Raw genomic sequence first — 16,307 nt, forward strand, 5'->3', positions numbered from 1 at the left:
ATGACACACCTGTTTGCTTCTGAATTGCTAACAAACCAGAGAATCAGAGGACAGATCACAGACTGCAGAAGAGCCAGGATGTAGACTCCACGGGCCTGCCCTCGGCCTGACCCACCTGCCGGCCTCGCAGAAAACTTCACCCGGGCACTGACAGTTATGGCCGCCCACTCAGGTCCCCAGCTCCAACTACGCAGGCCATCAGCCACGTGCTGTGTTGGGAGCCTTGGGACTAAGTGTCACCTGACCAGTGGGGACGACCACGGAGAGCCTCTGAGAGCCACCGGGGCTCAGATGAAAGCCAGCTCACGGTGGAAGAGGAAACCCACGTGCCCCACATCAGCCGGGAAGCTGGTGTCCCGGAAGGGGCGGGGCGTTTCCCAGCAACAGGGCGCGGGGGCACCGGAAGGGGCGGGGCCCCAGGAGCATAAAGGCCGTCTCGCCCCTCCCCAAGTCCCGCGAGAGTGGCTCACACCGGGCTCCCCCGGCGCTGACCCGGGCATGGGCGACCCCGGAGGGGCTGCGCAGGCGCAGGAGGGAGAACGGACGGCGCCCGCCCAGGGCGACGGGCTGTTGATGTTGCCGCCGCGGGTTCTCGTCCGGCCGTGGTGGTTCCCCGTGGAGGACCTGGAAGACCCGCTGGTGTTTTACTTGGAGGCGTGGCTGGCCGACCAGGTCTTCGGTGAGCAGACCGGGAGCGCAGGAGGTCTGGCCGCCCCCAGCCCGAGGGAGGCCGGCAGAGCAGCCTTCTGCCTCTGGCGCCCAGGTTCTTGGGCCACGTTTGCCCCGTGGTGCCCGCTCCCGGCCCTCCGCTTCCCTGCTAGCCCCTCCGCCCTTCGACCATGCCACAGCCAGGGGTGTCTCTCTCCTTGTCAGGCCCGGAGCTAGACATCCTTCCAAGGATACAGTGGATGAGCCAGGCCCTGCTTTCCGTGAACACGGTGCGATCCGGGGACTCCGTTGAAATCAGCGTCTTCGGAAGACCCCGTGTACAGCTTCACGTGAAGAGCGCGATCCTGAGCCTGGCACAGAGGCACAAGGAACGTCGTGCTGCGGGTGAGGGTCTCCAAGTCTGCATGTCGGGGGAGCCCCTGGGGGAATCCCCTGTGCTTACCTGCCCGCCTTCGAGCCTCTCAGCTTCCCTAAACATTTCGCCATTTCCTAACTCCAGTGTGCTGCATGCAGTCCCTGGGCATCCCTTTGTGAGAGGGGCCAAGTAAGATCTTGGGAAAGTAGGCTGAGATGTGATGCATTCTGGCCCATCTCTGCCCACACCAGCCTCAGCTTGGTTACGGCACTATTTCCAGCTCCGAGGTTCAAAGCTTCCGCCCTGAGAAATGATGTTGCCGGCAACCCCCGTCCCCCAACCCCCGTGAAGGAGTAGTTTGAAACAGCGAGCGTTTTTCCTTCCCCAGCTGAGAAGATGGAGCATTTTAAGGAGTTCTTGAAGGCACGTGCAGCAGATCCCCAGCCCTCTTGGCGCCCCGCTGCGGAAGTATTGTCAGGAGCTTATGAGAACAGCCGTGCTTCTACCGCTGTAGCTGAAAAGGGCAAGTCTCCTTAACTGTCTGATTTTTCTTTCCTGTATTTTGATGAAGAGTTGTTTGATTATTTTGATGCAAACATGAGTTTGTTGTGCGATTCTAATAAATCGGTAAATTTCCTTTTTGCCCAATGGCATAAAGATCTTGGCTCACTCAAAATGAAACACATTTTTCAAAGATTGCTTCTGTTCATTCATATCTCGATGTGACAGGTGCGTAAAAGGCGGGATAGTGGCGGGTTTATTCTTTTTTTCCTTTGTTTCCACCGTTTTGAAACTACTAAGCTTCTTATGATTGTATGGTCATTGAGGCCCTCAAGCAAACGGCGGGGATGCAGGATCAGTCTTTTTTTTTTTTTTCTTTGCATCATTTGTTCTCAAACTTTAAAGTGTGTCAGAATCATCTTGAATTTGCTTAAACACAATATCCAAATCCCCTTCTCCACTGATTCTCATTCAGTGTGTCGGGCCCATGAATTAGCTTTTCCCACAAGCTCACAGGTGATGCCAACACTTCTGGCCAGAGGCGCTCCCTATTAAGCTGGTGGTCAGGCCTCAGGAGTAGCAACAGGTGTGCCTGTCTTGCCTTCTTGCGGAGCCTCCCGCACGCACGTGGGAGGGCATTCCATCAGGCTATCCAAGGCTGCGGGCATTCATCTTCCTGGCTGGTGTTGGGATTTACCAGAAAGAGCCAGGTTCCTGGGCAGCCTGTTCACTGGAATGTGTCCTGATGCCCAGCAGGCTGTCCCCCTGCCCATTTGAGGTGTCCTGCATGGGCCAGATGGGTTTTTTTCCCCCCATTTCTTATTACAGTGTTGCAACCAGTCTGTGCAAAACTGCCCCCACACCTTGCTGCTTCCACTTTCAGGAAGCAGAATTGTGGGAGGGAACTTTGCAAGACTCCTGTGGCTTTAGATGCACAGCTGGCATTGATTTAAATCATGCAGGGTGTTCACATCTTAGTGGTAATGGCTTCTAGGCATTTGTAATTATTTTAAACACACACACGTACAACTCTTTGATTTCAAAGGATATTGATTGTTTTTCCTCTTATCTTCACATTTCTGTAAAACGCTTTGTTACGTTTTTATTCGTTCCTATCATTCCTTCTTTCAACTCTGAAGATAAGAAGTTCTTTATCTACATAAGCTCTTGTAACAAACAATGGTCCATTGTAATGAAGTTTCCCCTCCTTGGCTTCTTACATGGTTCTCATATGAAAAGTTTTTACTGTATGTAGTTAAACCAATGATGGTTTCCGTGTGATTTTCCCTTCATCCCCACCATCTTTATTTAAGCTTAGGAGCTCTTTCTTTTTCTACCTGTGAAAAAATTTGATAACCATTTGCAGCTTTTATCTGTGGTTTTTTTTTTTTCTGGCAATACTATTGTACATTTTTGACTGTTCAACACTTTGGGAAAAAGGGTTATGCTTAAAACTTATTCCAATTTTCAAAAATTACCCAAAACCAAGTTATTAAATGTTTTTTTTTTTACTCTTTCTGTCTTTAAACACAATAACATGGTGAAGTCATAATTCCCAGAACCTCAGAATGTGACTGTATCAGGAGAGGGTCTTTAAAGAAGTAATTAAGATAAAATGAAGTCAGGTGGATGGGCCCTTATCCAGTATGGCTTTTTTTTTTTTAAATAAAAGGAAATATGGACACAGGGATGTGCATGCACAGAGGAAAGACCATGAGAGGACACAGGGAGAAGGTGGCCAGCTGTAAGGTGTGGAGAGGGGCCTCAAACAAACTGAACCTGCTGACATCTTGCTCTTGGGCCTCTAGACTCTAGATCTTTCAGAAAATAAATATGTGTTGTTTAAGCCACTCAGTTTGGAGCTTTGTCACAGCAGCCCTGGAAAGCTAATACAACATTTAATTTTTGTTTTGTTTCTCTGTGTTCACTTTCATCAGTGTGCCAAAACTCTATCTTTATGGACTTTTCAGCCTTTTAATGTCTGAACAGGGTAGTGATTGTGTCATTCTAACTTCCAGAATTTGGGGGAACATTAGCTATGGATTTACTGCATCACACACCAGGCCCTGTGCCAAGCACCTAAAGAGGATGCACGGAGCGTAAGCAACTTGCTGAAGCCACAGAGCCAGGACATGGGGATGCGGTGAGGTTTGAATCAAAATGTTGCCTGCAGGATCTGACCTCTACACCGTACTTTCCCACGTGCTTTGATTTTTCTGCACAGCTGCATTCGTGCTCCTTTTCATTGTTTTTATTTTTTAAGAGGAATTAGAATACACTTCATTTGTGAATTATCTATAGTATTTGCTATTCTATGAGGGGAAAGACAATTTGTTTTCCCTAACAAGTTGCCAAAATAGAAATATCTACTAGTACCACACTCAAAATAAGAATACCATTCTTGATTTTTCTGACCGTAAACATACTTACATTCTGTATTTTTGAAGGGTAAGTGCATATACAATGTATTAAATTACTCAAAAAATCTCACTACCCACATGTTCTCTTCACATAGCTTTCCACTACTCTAAATACTGTTGTATAACTGTAGTAAATATTTTACTGATGCATGCGTAGTATTCTATTCATACAGAAGACATGCACATCCAAAGTGTAAAAAGTTTCCTTAAACCCTGCAAAGGGAACACATCCATTTAGCAGCACCCAGAGAAGAACGGCCATGACCAGCACTCCAGAAGCCCCCTTTGGCGTCCTCCCCAGAATAACTACTTTTCTGACTTAAATATAAAGAGAATCATTGTGAGACTTATCCAGGTTGCAAGCAATTCTAGTTCCGTTGTATGAATAAACCATTATTTAGTTGTCCATTTTGCTGATGTACATTTTGGTGGTTTGCCATTTGGACCTACAATGAACATTTTTGCACATGACTTTGGTGCATGCATACATGCATTTCTATTGAGTATGTATCTAGACTGGATTTGCTGGGTTAGAGGGTGGGCATCAAGTCCATTGCCAAGGTGACTGAACCGATTTGCAATCCTTTCCACAGTGTTTGAGACTTCCAATGGCTGTCCATCTTTGTCAGTGGTCAATGTTTATTTTACAGACTAAGGATTAGTGCTATTGCACTGCAGTTTTCAAAACATGCAGTCACCCCTTGGTTACATAATATAGAATTCTGAGTGTGCATTTCCTTCTTTAGTAAATCTGCAAGTTGTGCCACCATGACCACAAATCAATTTTTGAATATTTCCATCACTCCAGTAAGTTCCCTTGTGCCCGTTAGCCGTCAGCCATCTCTACTGTCTCCAGCCCCAGGCAATCAGTCTGCTTTCAGTTCCCACAAAGTTGTCTTTTCTGAACATGTAATATGAGTAGGATCATATACAGTGTCATCTTTTGCATCTGGCTTCTTTATCTAGTTGGAATACCTCTGCTGTTTGATTGGAGGATTTAGTCCTTTCTAGTTTAATGTAATTATCAGTATGATTGGATTTCTGTCTACAATTTTGGTTTCATCCCTACCAGGTCTTTTTCCTTTTCCTTCTTTGTTTTTTGTGTTGGATAAATCTTTATATATCATTTTGATTAGTTAGTTAAAAGTTTTTTTTCCTTAGGGTTGCCTTAGGGATGATAAAAATCTGAACTCATTACGTGCTATTTCTGATTAATGGGAAGGAGGGAAGGAGGAAAGAGAAGCATTTGAATAAATGGAAACACTAGGTTTTTGGATAGCAGAGTCCAGTGTTGAATTGATGTGGTCAGTTCTTCCCAGAACTCATTGTAATTCCAGTTATGATCACAACCACTTTTACAGGCCGAGAATGTTTCTTAAAGTCTAATTATACAGATGCTCCAGAAGGACTCAAGAAGGCTGTAAATAAGATTTTTCCAGGATTTCTAGTGAAGAATTATAAGATCAATAGTGCAAATATTTATTAACTAGGCTGAAATACAACAGCCTGTCACGTGTGCTCCACAGCGGGACTCTCAGGCTTTCCCAGAGAATCCATAAGTCACTGAAATTGTATCCTGTGATACCTTTATGTGCCTATTCAAAGACACTGTCCACACTAAATTATTTGCTGCTAAACTGCTTCCCCTGCCCCCAAAGTGTTCAAGCAAGAGTCACTGTTCTAACACTATCTGTGGTTTTCTGTCTCCCGTGCTTACACTTCCTCATGGCTAGGTCTGTGTAATATATTTTTGGCAAAAATACTAGATGCATCATATTGTGTGTTTCTCGGCGCGTCGCATCAGGAGGCACATGGTTGGCTTTTTGTCCCACTCAGTGATACTGTAAAAGGTCCTGTTTTGATGAAAGGGTGGAGTTGAGAAATTTTGGTGACGGAAGTAGTGCCAACGTGGCTTAATTAAAATGGAGCAGCAGGAAGACCTTGGACAGGCCATCATGTGTGCTCTGTAGCTGAACTTGAAAAGTTTTCCATGGATTCTAGCAGCAATGAAACTTTGTTTTTGACGACTCTAGTCAGTCTATTCCAAAGCTGTTTATCCTGACCTCTTTACTAGCCTTAATCATTTTACCTGCAAAAATGTACAAACAAGAGTTGCTGTGTCTAGACTTGTGTAGTTTTTTTTAACTTAAAATAATTGAAGTATATAAGCAAGTTTATACTGTACAGCACAGGGTACAATATTCAACATCTTGTAGTAACATGATGAAAAAGAATGTGAAAATGAATATATGTTCCTGTATGACTATAGCATTGTGCTCTACACCAGAAATGGACACATTGTCAACTAACTGTACTTCCATAAAAATATATATAAAAATTTGAAGTATAGCAGATTTACAGTCTTCTGTTAGTTTCAGGTGTATAACGTAGTGATTTAATATTTTTAAAGATTAGACCCCATTTACAGTTATTAAAATGATGGCTATATCTTCCTGTGCTGTGTAATAGATTCTTGTTTCTTGTCTATATTATATGTAGTGGTTCGTACCTCTTAGACTCCTGCCCCACCTGGCCTTTCCTCACCTCTTTCTCCCAATGGTGAACACCAGTTTGCTATGTCTGTGGGTCTGTTTCTGTTTTGCTAGATATATTCATTTATTTTTTAGACTCTATATATGTTACAACAGTATTTGTCTTTGACTTATTTCACTTAACATAATAGGTCCGTCCACGTTGTTGCAAATGGCACGATTTCTTATAAGCAGGTGATGTTCCTTGTGTGTATATGTACCTGCCGTATCCCTATCCACTTACCTGTCAGTGGACACTCAGGATGCTTCCATATCTTCACTATTATAAATAGCGCTGCTCTGAGCATTCAGGTGCATGAACCTTTTTGAATTAGGAGAGTTCTGTCATTTTTGCCTCTGTTCCTTAATAATATCGTCTGATGGCCTTTGGCCTCAGTTTCCAAGCAGAGTCTTCCTATGTAATTCATCTTCTTTTAATAGGTAAAATACACTTCTTTGTGTATACATAATACACACGTAATTTAAAGAATATAATGAGCACTAGAGCATACCTTTGTAGAATAAAACCAATATTTTGAGAAGCCATATGTATACACACATTTTCCTTCAATCAGTGTCTTATGCATTTTAATAAATGGCTTCATTGGGAAATCACATGACCAAAACTGTCAACTGCCCAGTGAGAACAGGCCAGTCCTGTTCTCTAAATATTCTCTAAAGCTACATAGTGGGCTAGACAGGAAAAAATGACCCACATGGAGGTGATACAGATTGGTACTACCAAGTTTGGGTGAGTCTAGCAAAAAGAGCTTTCCTGCCCTGCAGTGGAAAAATAAATTGGTATGGTATCTTGCAGGACAGTTTGGCAATACAACTTTTAACGGGGCTCACTCTGTAACCCAGCAGTTCCACATCTAGGAAGCTCTGCTAGGGAAATATTCCAACATCGACACGATGATGCCAGTAGAATTTCAGGGCAACTGTGTGTAATCGAGTAATTTTGGAAACAAATCAAGCAAGCAATAGTGAAGGAAGGGGCTAAATCAATCTGTCCCCATCCTGAGGAATATCAAGCTGCTAGAAGGAAAAAAAAAGTCAATGCAAAAATTCAAAACTACATGTGAACCTGTTTATGGTGAATTTCTGTAAGACAGGTTGTTTGAGAGGGCAGATTAAGGAGGCCTGGGGACGTTGATCTGGGTGAGGACTCAGCATTAGTTTGGTACTGTTTATGCCCTCCTTGGTGAGGAAACTGAGTTTTAAAAAAAAATCAATACTTTCTAGGCATAGGGAAATTTATACAGCAGTTTAGAACACCGAAATTCTTGTATTTAAAGTTCAACCTCCCTTCTTTTCTTGAGTCCCTCCAACCAAGGGTATGTGCTATATATCCTACCATTTTCTTTCAAAAACTGGTTTCAGTCATGTCCATGTGGGTGTATATATAGGCTATTTTTGTCCAAGTTTCAGAATAGTCAGAGACTCTTAAATATTCCATTGGCTCACTACATACTACACAGTAAATTTTCTTATAAAGGAGAGAATAGGACATTCTGGTCAAATGGGTACTATTTAGGTGGGGTAAAACAAAACAAAACAAAACAAAACAAAACAACAATGCTGAGTCTTAATTCGACTCGGCTGCAGCCTCAACTGAAACGTTGGGTCGCACTGATTTTGAGTCTTAAGTGTTTAAGTTTCACTCGCCTTAGGTTTTTCTTTGCCTCTTCTAAAAGTAAGCTAATAACTTGTTAAATTCAGCTCTGCAGCTTTGTTTCCCTATTATATACGAAAGGCTCTTTTAAATTTGGAGAGATCATTAGGGGACACACCATTCCCTGCTCTTTCTTTATACTTAAGTTTTGGTGAATTTTTAAAATGAAAGATTTCTTAACACAATTAATTTATGCTTTTTTTGTTTTTTTAAATCCTAGCACCCAGCTGTTCACAATTCACTTCCCTCTTCTAGCGAGGATGCCAGGACAGGGAGTCAAACTATCTCTACAACGGCAACCATCATATAACATGCGAGTGTACACCTTACATTCACACAATGTTAATTTTCAAATACATTTCAAATTTTAAGAAGTGACAAGGTGGGCTCCCCAGCTGCTGCTGTTACTAAGGAAGTGTCACCAGCACTGCTTTGGTCTCGCTCCCTTCAAATCTCATTGAGGGTCGAGAGACCCTAAGACTATTGGAAGATGACAGCAGGGCTGCCCTGGCCTTTTTGGTTCCCATCCTCCCCACCCCGCCATCAGTTGCCTGAGCTGGGAATTGTGGGGTTTGTAGCGCCAAGAAATGCCCAAACTTGAGGCCTGGGTTCAGAGCAAGTTTTCACTTCCCAGGTCACCCTGAGTGGCAACATGACAGGCTTGGAAAGGTTTCCTGGAGAAGACAGGGCCAAGAGGCCTCTGACCTTCCAAAGCCAGGTGCTTGCCCTTAAATGGCACGAGGGGAGCCCCTGCCAGAGGCCAGAGATCCGCAAGCTCTCAGCCGCCTCTGGGTGCGAATCAGCCTTGAGCAGATGTGCCTCTCCCTCCTCCTCTCCCTGCCGATGAAACGCCCTTAGGGAAATTGGACTCTTTAATATAATTCTCTGGATTCATGTCTGCAAACATTTTAACAGTGAGTGGTGGGGAGAGGGGACCAACAACATCCCGCATCATTTTTTCTTCTTCTTAGCTTTTGTGGCAGAAGCAGGACCTTGGAGAATAGGGGTCCAGGCAGAATCTTTAGCTTTGACCTTGCCTGGCCCTCTTGTTTCTGGGCACAAGGTGCCTTAAAAACCTGCTAACCGGGCCCCGATTGGTAGCGTTGGGGAGGCTCTGTGTAGCTGCTTCATGTGCTGCTCCAGGGGACCTGTGTGTCTCCACCTCACAGGCTGCCCCACTGGACCACTACTTCAAGGGCTTCCTGGTACAACAGCTGCTTAAAACCTTGGCTCCACAGAGGAGCAGCAGTCACCACGGTGGTCTGCTGTAATTTGAGACAAAAGCAAAACAAAATGAACATCAAGCATTAACAAAAATATACACCCCAAACTCCCTGGCAATTTCATCATCCTGGGCAACTGTATTCTCTGCAAATGTCCCCCTTTGTTGGATTTTTTTGTTGGGCTTTTTCCTTTATTAAAATATCTCCCCAGAGGGGAGAGGGTACAGCTCCGTGGTAGAGCACGTGCTTAGCATGCATCAGGTTTGGGGTTCAATCCCAAATACCTCTGTTAATTTTGTTTTTAATTAAAAAAATTTTTTAATTTGATTATGTCTATACAGAAGGGAATCTGTACAGCTCCAAAATTAGGTGGCAAAAAAATGCTTAGAAATACAGCAATCAACATTACTTTGGAATAATGCCATCTGTGGCTATAACCTGGTGAGACAGCGTCCTCCCCAAGGTTTGCCTTGAGTCGTCAGTTCTGCTGAACTGTGTGGCTAGATAAATTACCAATTTTCCCTTTTGCCCAGCCCGTTTCTAAATACTTTTCTTAACAGGACATTAAAAAAAATTTTGGAGTGCTTCTGCAAACAGTCTTAAAACTCTGAGTATACTTCATTTTATCTGTAAAGAACAAGCCAGACGTGAGAGGAAGAGATCGTGCGCCATCTGGTGGCTAACTTTGGGATTAGCTCTCAGAGTTAGAAATTGATCCAATTTGGAAATGTGATTCTCTTATAAATAACAGGAGGGGAAAGTCAATCATACAAAAGGGCATGGGGGCAAACCATCATAGTCAAAGTCTCTGTCAGGGCTCTTGAGATTCTTATCTTCAAAAAGATTGATAACAAGTAACCAGTTGTCTTTCTATGGCAAAGCAAGACCCATGGAAATTTAAAGAATGGGATGTTTATAATGGTAAGTGACGTGAGCAATCCTGCACAGGTCTTTGGAAAGAGGCCGGTCAGGGGTGGCAGAGGGACCTGCCAAGTCCAGAGAGGGCAGCTGTGAGTATGTGACCATGGATCTGGAGTGTGGCATGCAAGCCTGGGGTCCTTCCAGAGCCCAGCAGGATGCCAGGGTGGGCAGAGGGAGGGTGGTGGAAGGTGCTGATCCCTCCCCAGTTACCAGAAAGGACGAAAGAGAATATGGCTGCATCCCTGAGCTGAGAGCACTATATACAGAACTGTATCAGTATAGGTCTACACCCCTAACTTCAGACTCAGTGCACAGGGCTGTCACAGGTCAGGCCTGCATCCCTGACCTCTGGGACTTTTGCATAGGATTTTACCAGGATAGAGTTGCATCAGTGATCTCAGATCCCTGTGCACATTACTGTCCCAGGATAGGGCTGCATTCTTGACCTTTGCTCTGTGCAAAAAACTGTCCCCAAATAGCAATGCATCCCTGATCTCCTCGCCCCTTGCACAGGCTGTCCCAGGACAGGGCAGCACACCTGACCTCGGAGGTCCGTGCACAAGACTCTCTGAGAACAGGAGTGAATCCCTGACTTGGGAGCCCTGTGGACAGGACTGCACCTGGGTAGGTCTGCACCCCTGACTTCAGAGCATTGCATAGAGGACTTCAGCATGACAGGTTTGCCCCCCTGAACTTAGGGTGCTGTGCATAGGGATGTTCCAGGACAGGGCTCTGTCAGTGACCTCAGAGCCCTGTGTACAGGACTGGTGCACAACAGGGCTGCACCCCTAATCTGGGGGCTGTATGCACAGCATTGTCCCAGGGTGAGGCTGCAAAGCTGACCATGGGGTCCTGTTCACAGTCCTGTACCAGAAAAGGGCTGCACCCCTGACCTCGTAGCCCTGTGCACAGGGCTGTAACCAAATAGGGCTTCATCCCAGACCTCGGGGTCCTGTGCACTGTACGGCCCCAGGAGAGTGCTACATCCCTGACTTCTCAGTGCTGGGACTCAGGCAGGCATCAGTGGGAGACTCTGCTCCACATCTCTTTTTTCCTACTTCACAGAGCCCAGACTCCTGCCTCTGCTGGAACATCTTTTCCAGGGACCTCCCCACTTCCACCACCACCCTTCAAAAAACCCCCAAAACTCTGGCTTACTCGCTCAGGATTCTGCCCCAGCCTAGGGCTCCGTGTCTCTGGGAGAGCTGGTTCCACTCTGCACGTCAGGTCTTGGCTCTCCACCCAGAAGCACAAGTGACCCCCATCCTGATGGCCCTCTCTAGAGACTCCCAGAATTCATAAAGAAAAAAGAAATTTATTTTAAAAATAGAGATGAAGAAATTTTGACCAAGTGGCCAACATTGTGATGGAGCAGTCGAGGATTTTGAGGACGAATTAGCGGTTCTTTGGCCCTTTCCTTTTGAGTAAACGAATTAGAGGAAACATCTTCCTAGCCCCGGTTTACCTTCCCCCTGCCCCACCCCTGGCAAATGCCTACGATTAACTTAAAACAAACTTGATCTGTGAGCCTGTGTGTAGAAGGAAATGGTTCCAGGGGCAAGAGGTGAGTGTGCCCCAGAGTTTCCCGGAAGGTGCAGGCAGGTTTGTTGGGGCCGAAGCCAGGCTGCAGGGACCTGTGCTCGCCCTGTGTCCCCCCCGCATGGGCTCTGAGCCTTGACCTGCAGGGACCGAGTCTCTTAGTTGGACCAGATGAGGTATGATCTGGGGTCTCCAGGCCAAGGCCCCTCCTGGGCACAGTTTTTCCAGCTTTGAGCTGAAGATGCCTTCTCGGGGCTGCATCCAGAGGAAGTAGGTTACCAGATCCCTGCATGGAGCCGCTCGAGTAACCATGGCCTGATTTCTGCTTTTTATGATTATTATTGAGTTATAATCAGTACACAATGTTGCATCAATTTCTGGTGCACAGCACAATTTTGCAGTCATACATGAATACACATATATTTGTTTTCATACTCTTTTTCACCATGAGCTACTTACAGGATCTTGAATATATTTCCCTGTGCTCTACAGCCTAAACTTGTTTCTCTAGTCTATATTTACCTGTCAGTATCTACCAATCTTGAACCCCCAGTCTGCCCCTTCCCACCCCCTTCCCCCTGACAACCACAGGTTTGTATTCTATGTCTATGAGTCTGTTTCTGTTTTTTAATTAATTAATTAATTTATTTATTTAGATTCCACATATGAGCGATCTCATATGGTATTTTTCTTTCTCTTTCTGGCTTACTTCACTTAGAATGACATTCTCCAGGAACATCCATGTTGCTGCAAATGGCTTTATGATCTGTTTAGCAGCGCCAATTCTAAGTGTTAATATTTTGCAATCATGATCAGAAACGTGACATTTATGAAGGGACTTCAATACTTTGTGATGGAACTAAGCCCTTATTGTATCTTTCTGTTTGTTTTTCTTCTCTTCTTTTTTTTGTTTGTTTGCTTTTTTCCCCACTAGGCATCTTTCATTTTTCTTTTTTATTTTCACAACTTTTTAAAATGTGGAGATGAGATGACAGTACCCAGGAAACTTATCAGTACAGAACTGAATGTTTCAATTAATCCATCCGATCTGAACACTGGGAGCTGTAGCCTGGGGTGAAAGGGGGTTGCTGAGAAGCAGGTTTTGGTCCTTCTGTTCCTTAGTCAAGTGTTTGCAAATTAGTGTTGCTATCCCCAGGCAATCTTACAGCTGAGTATACTTGGCGCCAGCTCACTTCAAAAGTGGGAGGATAACACATGTGCCCCTTTCTCTCCCTTAGAACTTTAGCATGGAGGAGGTTTAAAAGAAAGTCTAAGTCATTATTATATGCAATTTCTGTTTCTGTTACTGAGTTCTGCTCGCTGCATGACAGGCCAATAAATTGGGAAATAAGGTGTTGGGGCAAGGAATAGCAACTTTATTTGAAAAGCCTGCCGACTAAGATAAAAGCTGACTAATGTCCTGGAGAATCATCTTTCCCATGTCAGAATTCAGGCTCCTTTCTACTAAAAAGGGGAGGGAGTGTGTTTGGTTGTTGCAAACTTCTTGGTGTCAGAGTTCTTTGTTTTTGGATTGTTTTGTTTCTTGGAGCTGTCCACGTGGGTCAGGTCATGGTGCCCCTGTAAAACCCCTAACAAAATAAAGGTCATTTTCTGTTCTGCAACTTGTTATCTTTATAGGAGTGCAAAAGTGTTAATATCCTAAGGTCAGAGAGTTGAGAACAGGCTCTCCTGTGTATTTCAGCTAAAGGCAACATCGTTTTACACAAGGTGCAGAGCTGGCAAGACTGAGCCTATAAAATGGCACAGCATTAAGATAAAAGGAACAGATCTAATATAGAGTCAGGTTTTTTCTTTTCTACTACAGTGCCTCTTGGTGAGAGCTAAGAGGATGTTTCCTGGCAGTCCTCCTCTGCCCCAGGCTGGGGTTTGGCAGGAGCCCTGCCATGTTCACCGTGAGTGTGGACCTGATCTCCTGCAGAGAAAGTAACAATTATTGGTGTTTAAATTACCTGTCAAACTCTCTTCAATTGTCCGTAAACTACAGCACAGGTGGGGGAGGAGGGGGACGTCTAACTTGCCCATTAATGGTCAGTCTCCCCAGATGCAAGGGCCAGCGGTGTGGCAGGGTCCAAGGTGGCCTGGCCAGCTCAGCTGCTGGCTATGTTCTCTTGGGCTCCTAACTTAGACACTTTCAAAGTTCCCATCCATCTTCTCTCTGCCCTGTCATGAAAAAACATGGTCCCTGCACCCAACTCAGTGGAGCCAAGGCCAGGCATACAACCATCACCTGCTGTCCATCACTGGGCTTGGCTCTGGCTACCCATCCCACAGGTCCACATGCCCAGTGCCTCTGCCCTCGGGGTGCAGATCACCGTCTGCTCCGTCACCCATCAAATGACCACAGGCCATCGGCGTGCAGCGCTGAACCACCCTGGCCCGCTGGCTCAGATGTGGCCCAGGTGCTGGGGTGGGGCTCCCTGGTGGGAACTGGAACTTTCCCAGCCTGTTGGCAGTGCCCAGAAGCCTTGGACAGACACACCAGGCCGGATCAGCATCTGGTGTTTGTCGCCATGGTGACCAGAGCCTGGTCTGCCCTGCCCCCCGCGGGGTGAGCAGTGAGGGGTAAGGGAGGCAGCTTGGGACGGGGTGCACTCAGAGTGAGCTGTGATCCCACAGTGAAAGGGGACACGCTGGGGGGTGAGGGCTGCTTGGAGAGGAAGTGGCCTGACTGGGGAGTCAGGGCTGGCCATGGTGAGAGGCTCTGGGAATAGGGGGTACCCAGCTGAGGGGTTGGGGTTAATCCTGGGGTGAGGGAGTCAGTTTGGGCTGTGGGAGTCATAGTTAGGACCTAGTGGAGCGGAGTGTGGGGGCTTGAACCTCAGTGTGAGGTTGAGCTCTGTCTTGGGGGTCTGTTTGGGGCCGTGCCTGGACAGAGATGGGGGGCCAGTGATGGGGTGGGGGAGGTGAGCAGGGGGCGTGGGGCTTGGGGGTGTGGCCTGGCCCAGGGCCAGTGGTGGTTCTTGCTGGGTGCCGGGACCCGGTCGGTTGTGGTGTGGGGTGTCAGGGATGGTGACCCGGCCGGGCCAGACAGAGGGATGGACCCCGCAGCCCCACCGCCCCACCTTCCAGCCCACCACCCGGCCCCAGTAGCCACGGCCCCAGACTGCAGCAGCCCCAGCCGCAGCCTCTGAGTTGCGGGCGAGCTGAGGAGGGGCGCATACGGATGCATGGACACCTGGAGCCCATGCAGAGTTTGTGGAAGCTGGGCTGGAGCGAGGGGCTCCTGGCCCAGCTGCCAGAGGAGGAACACGGCCTGGGGTCTGGGCCGCCGCTTGCTGCCGCCTCCACTGCTGCCGCCCGGCAGGCAAGGGGGCGCTGGTGGGGGCGCGCAGGGCAGGGAGCCGGCGGGTGAGGCCCGGGCGGCTCAGGTGGGAGGGCACCGGGAAGGCCCTGGACCAGCTCGGACTGGCCCTCCCGCCAAGGCCTTCCTGTGTAGGTGGCACTGCCCGGCAAGTGGAGGCCGCCCTGGACCCTCCGGGGCACAGGCGACCTGGGGCGCAATAACGCGGGAGGCCCGGGACTTCGGGAGCTTGTTGGCCTGCCCGTGAGATCAAAAGCTTTTGGCAGAACAGCTGGATTTGCTCCCATCTCCCTCTGTGGCCTGGCCTGGGGTGGCCTCTGCTGCCCCGTGATCACGGGACTCACCTCTCGCATTCAGCCTGCTCCCAGGAGGCAGGTGCAGTGTGGTCAGCGGTTGGGGATGCGGACAGCGTCAGGGGTAGGGGGCTGCCTCAGGCTCTCTGGTGGCCTTGCTCCTGTCTCCCCCACGACCTGGCCCAAGGTGGCACCTGCTGCCCCAGGTTCAAGGGACACAAGTCTTCATGTCAGCCAGCTCCTGGGAGGAGGGCGCAGTGCGCCCAGGGGGCGGTGTAGGCGGCAGGCAAGGACTTGTGGAGGGCCGGGATCTAGCCCAGGATGACTAAATCCTTCATCTCTTGCTCCCTCAGGTGGTGGCTCTAGTGGCTTTTCCAGTATAGGTTATTAGCAGGTAGTGTACATAGATTTCTGTGCTATACTGAAAAAACTGTTTTTAAAATCTAATTTTATACATAGTGCCTAACATTTGTAAATATCAAACTCCCAAATTTATCGCTTTCCACCCCATTTCCCTGGTAGCCCTAAGATTGTTTACTAAGTCTGCAAGTCTGTTTTTGTTTTGTAGGTGAGTTCATAGTCTCTCTCTCTCTCTCTTTTTTTGATTCCACATATGAGTCATATATGGTATTTTTATTTCTCTTTCTGGCTCATGTCACTTAGAATGACGATTTCTAGGTCCATCCATGTTGCTACAAATGACATTTTCAATCCTTTTTTATGGCAGAGTAGTATTCCATCGCATGAATACACCACTATTTCTTTATCCAGTCATATGTTGCTTCATTTAGGTTGCTTCCATGTCTTGGCTGTTGTATATACTGCTGCTATGAACATTGGGGTGCATTGGAGTTCCCT

The 16,307-nt window shown here is 46.9% G+C and overlaps 1 protein-coding gene across 1 annotated transcript; it reads left to right on the forward strand.

The window, feature by feature from the left end:
- The first annotated feature begins 461 nt into the window (after nt 1–461).
- Nucleotides 462–1,661, forward strand: LOC140691701 (oocyte-expressed protein homolog). The gene is made up of 3 exons (XM_072955555.1): nt 462–679; nt 874–1,053; nt 1,413–1,661. The coding sequence occupies exons 1-3, from the start codon at nt 499–501 to the stop codon at nt 1,559–1,561; spliced, it is 510 nt and encodes a 169-aa protein (XP_072811656.1). The 5' UTR covers nt 462–498; the 3' UTR covers nt 1,562–1,661.
- The last annotated feature ends 14,646 nt before the right edge of the window (nt 1,662–16,307 follow it).

Source organism: Vicugna pacos, chromosome 36 (genome assembly GCF_048564905.1).
Source record: "Vicugna pacos chromosome 36, VicPac4, whole genome shotgun sequence".
In the NCBI taxonomy this organism is placed as follows: domain Eukaryota; kingdom Metazoa; phylum Chordata; class Mammalia; order Artiodactyla; family Camelidae; genus Vicugna; species Vicugna pacos.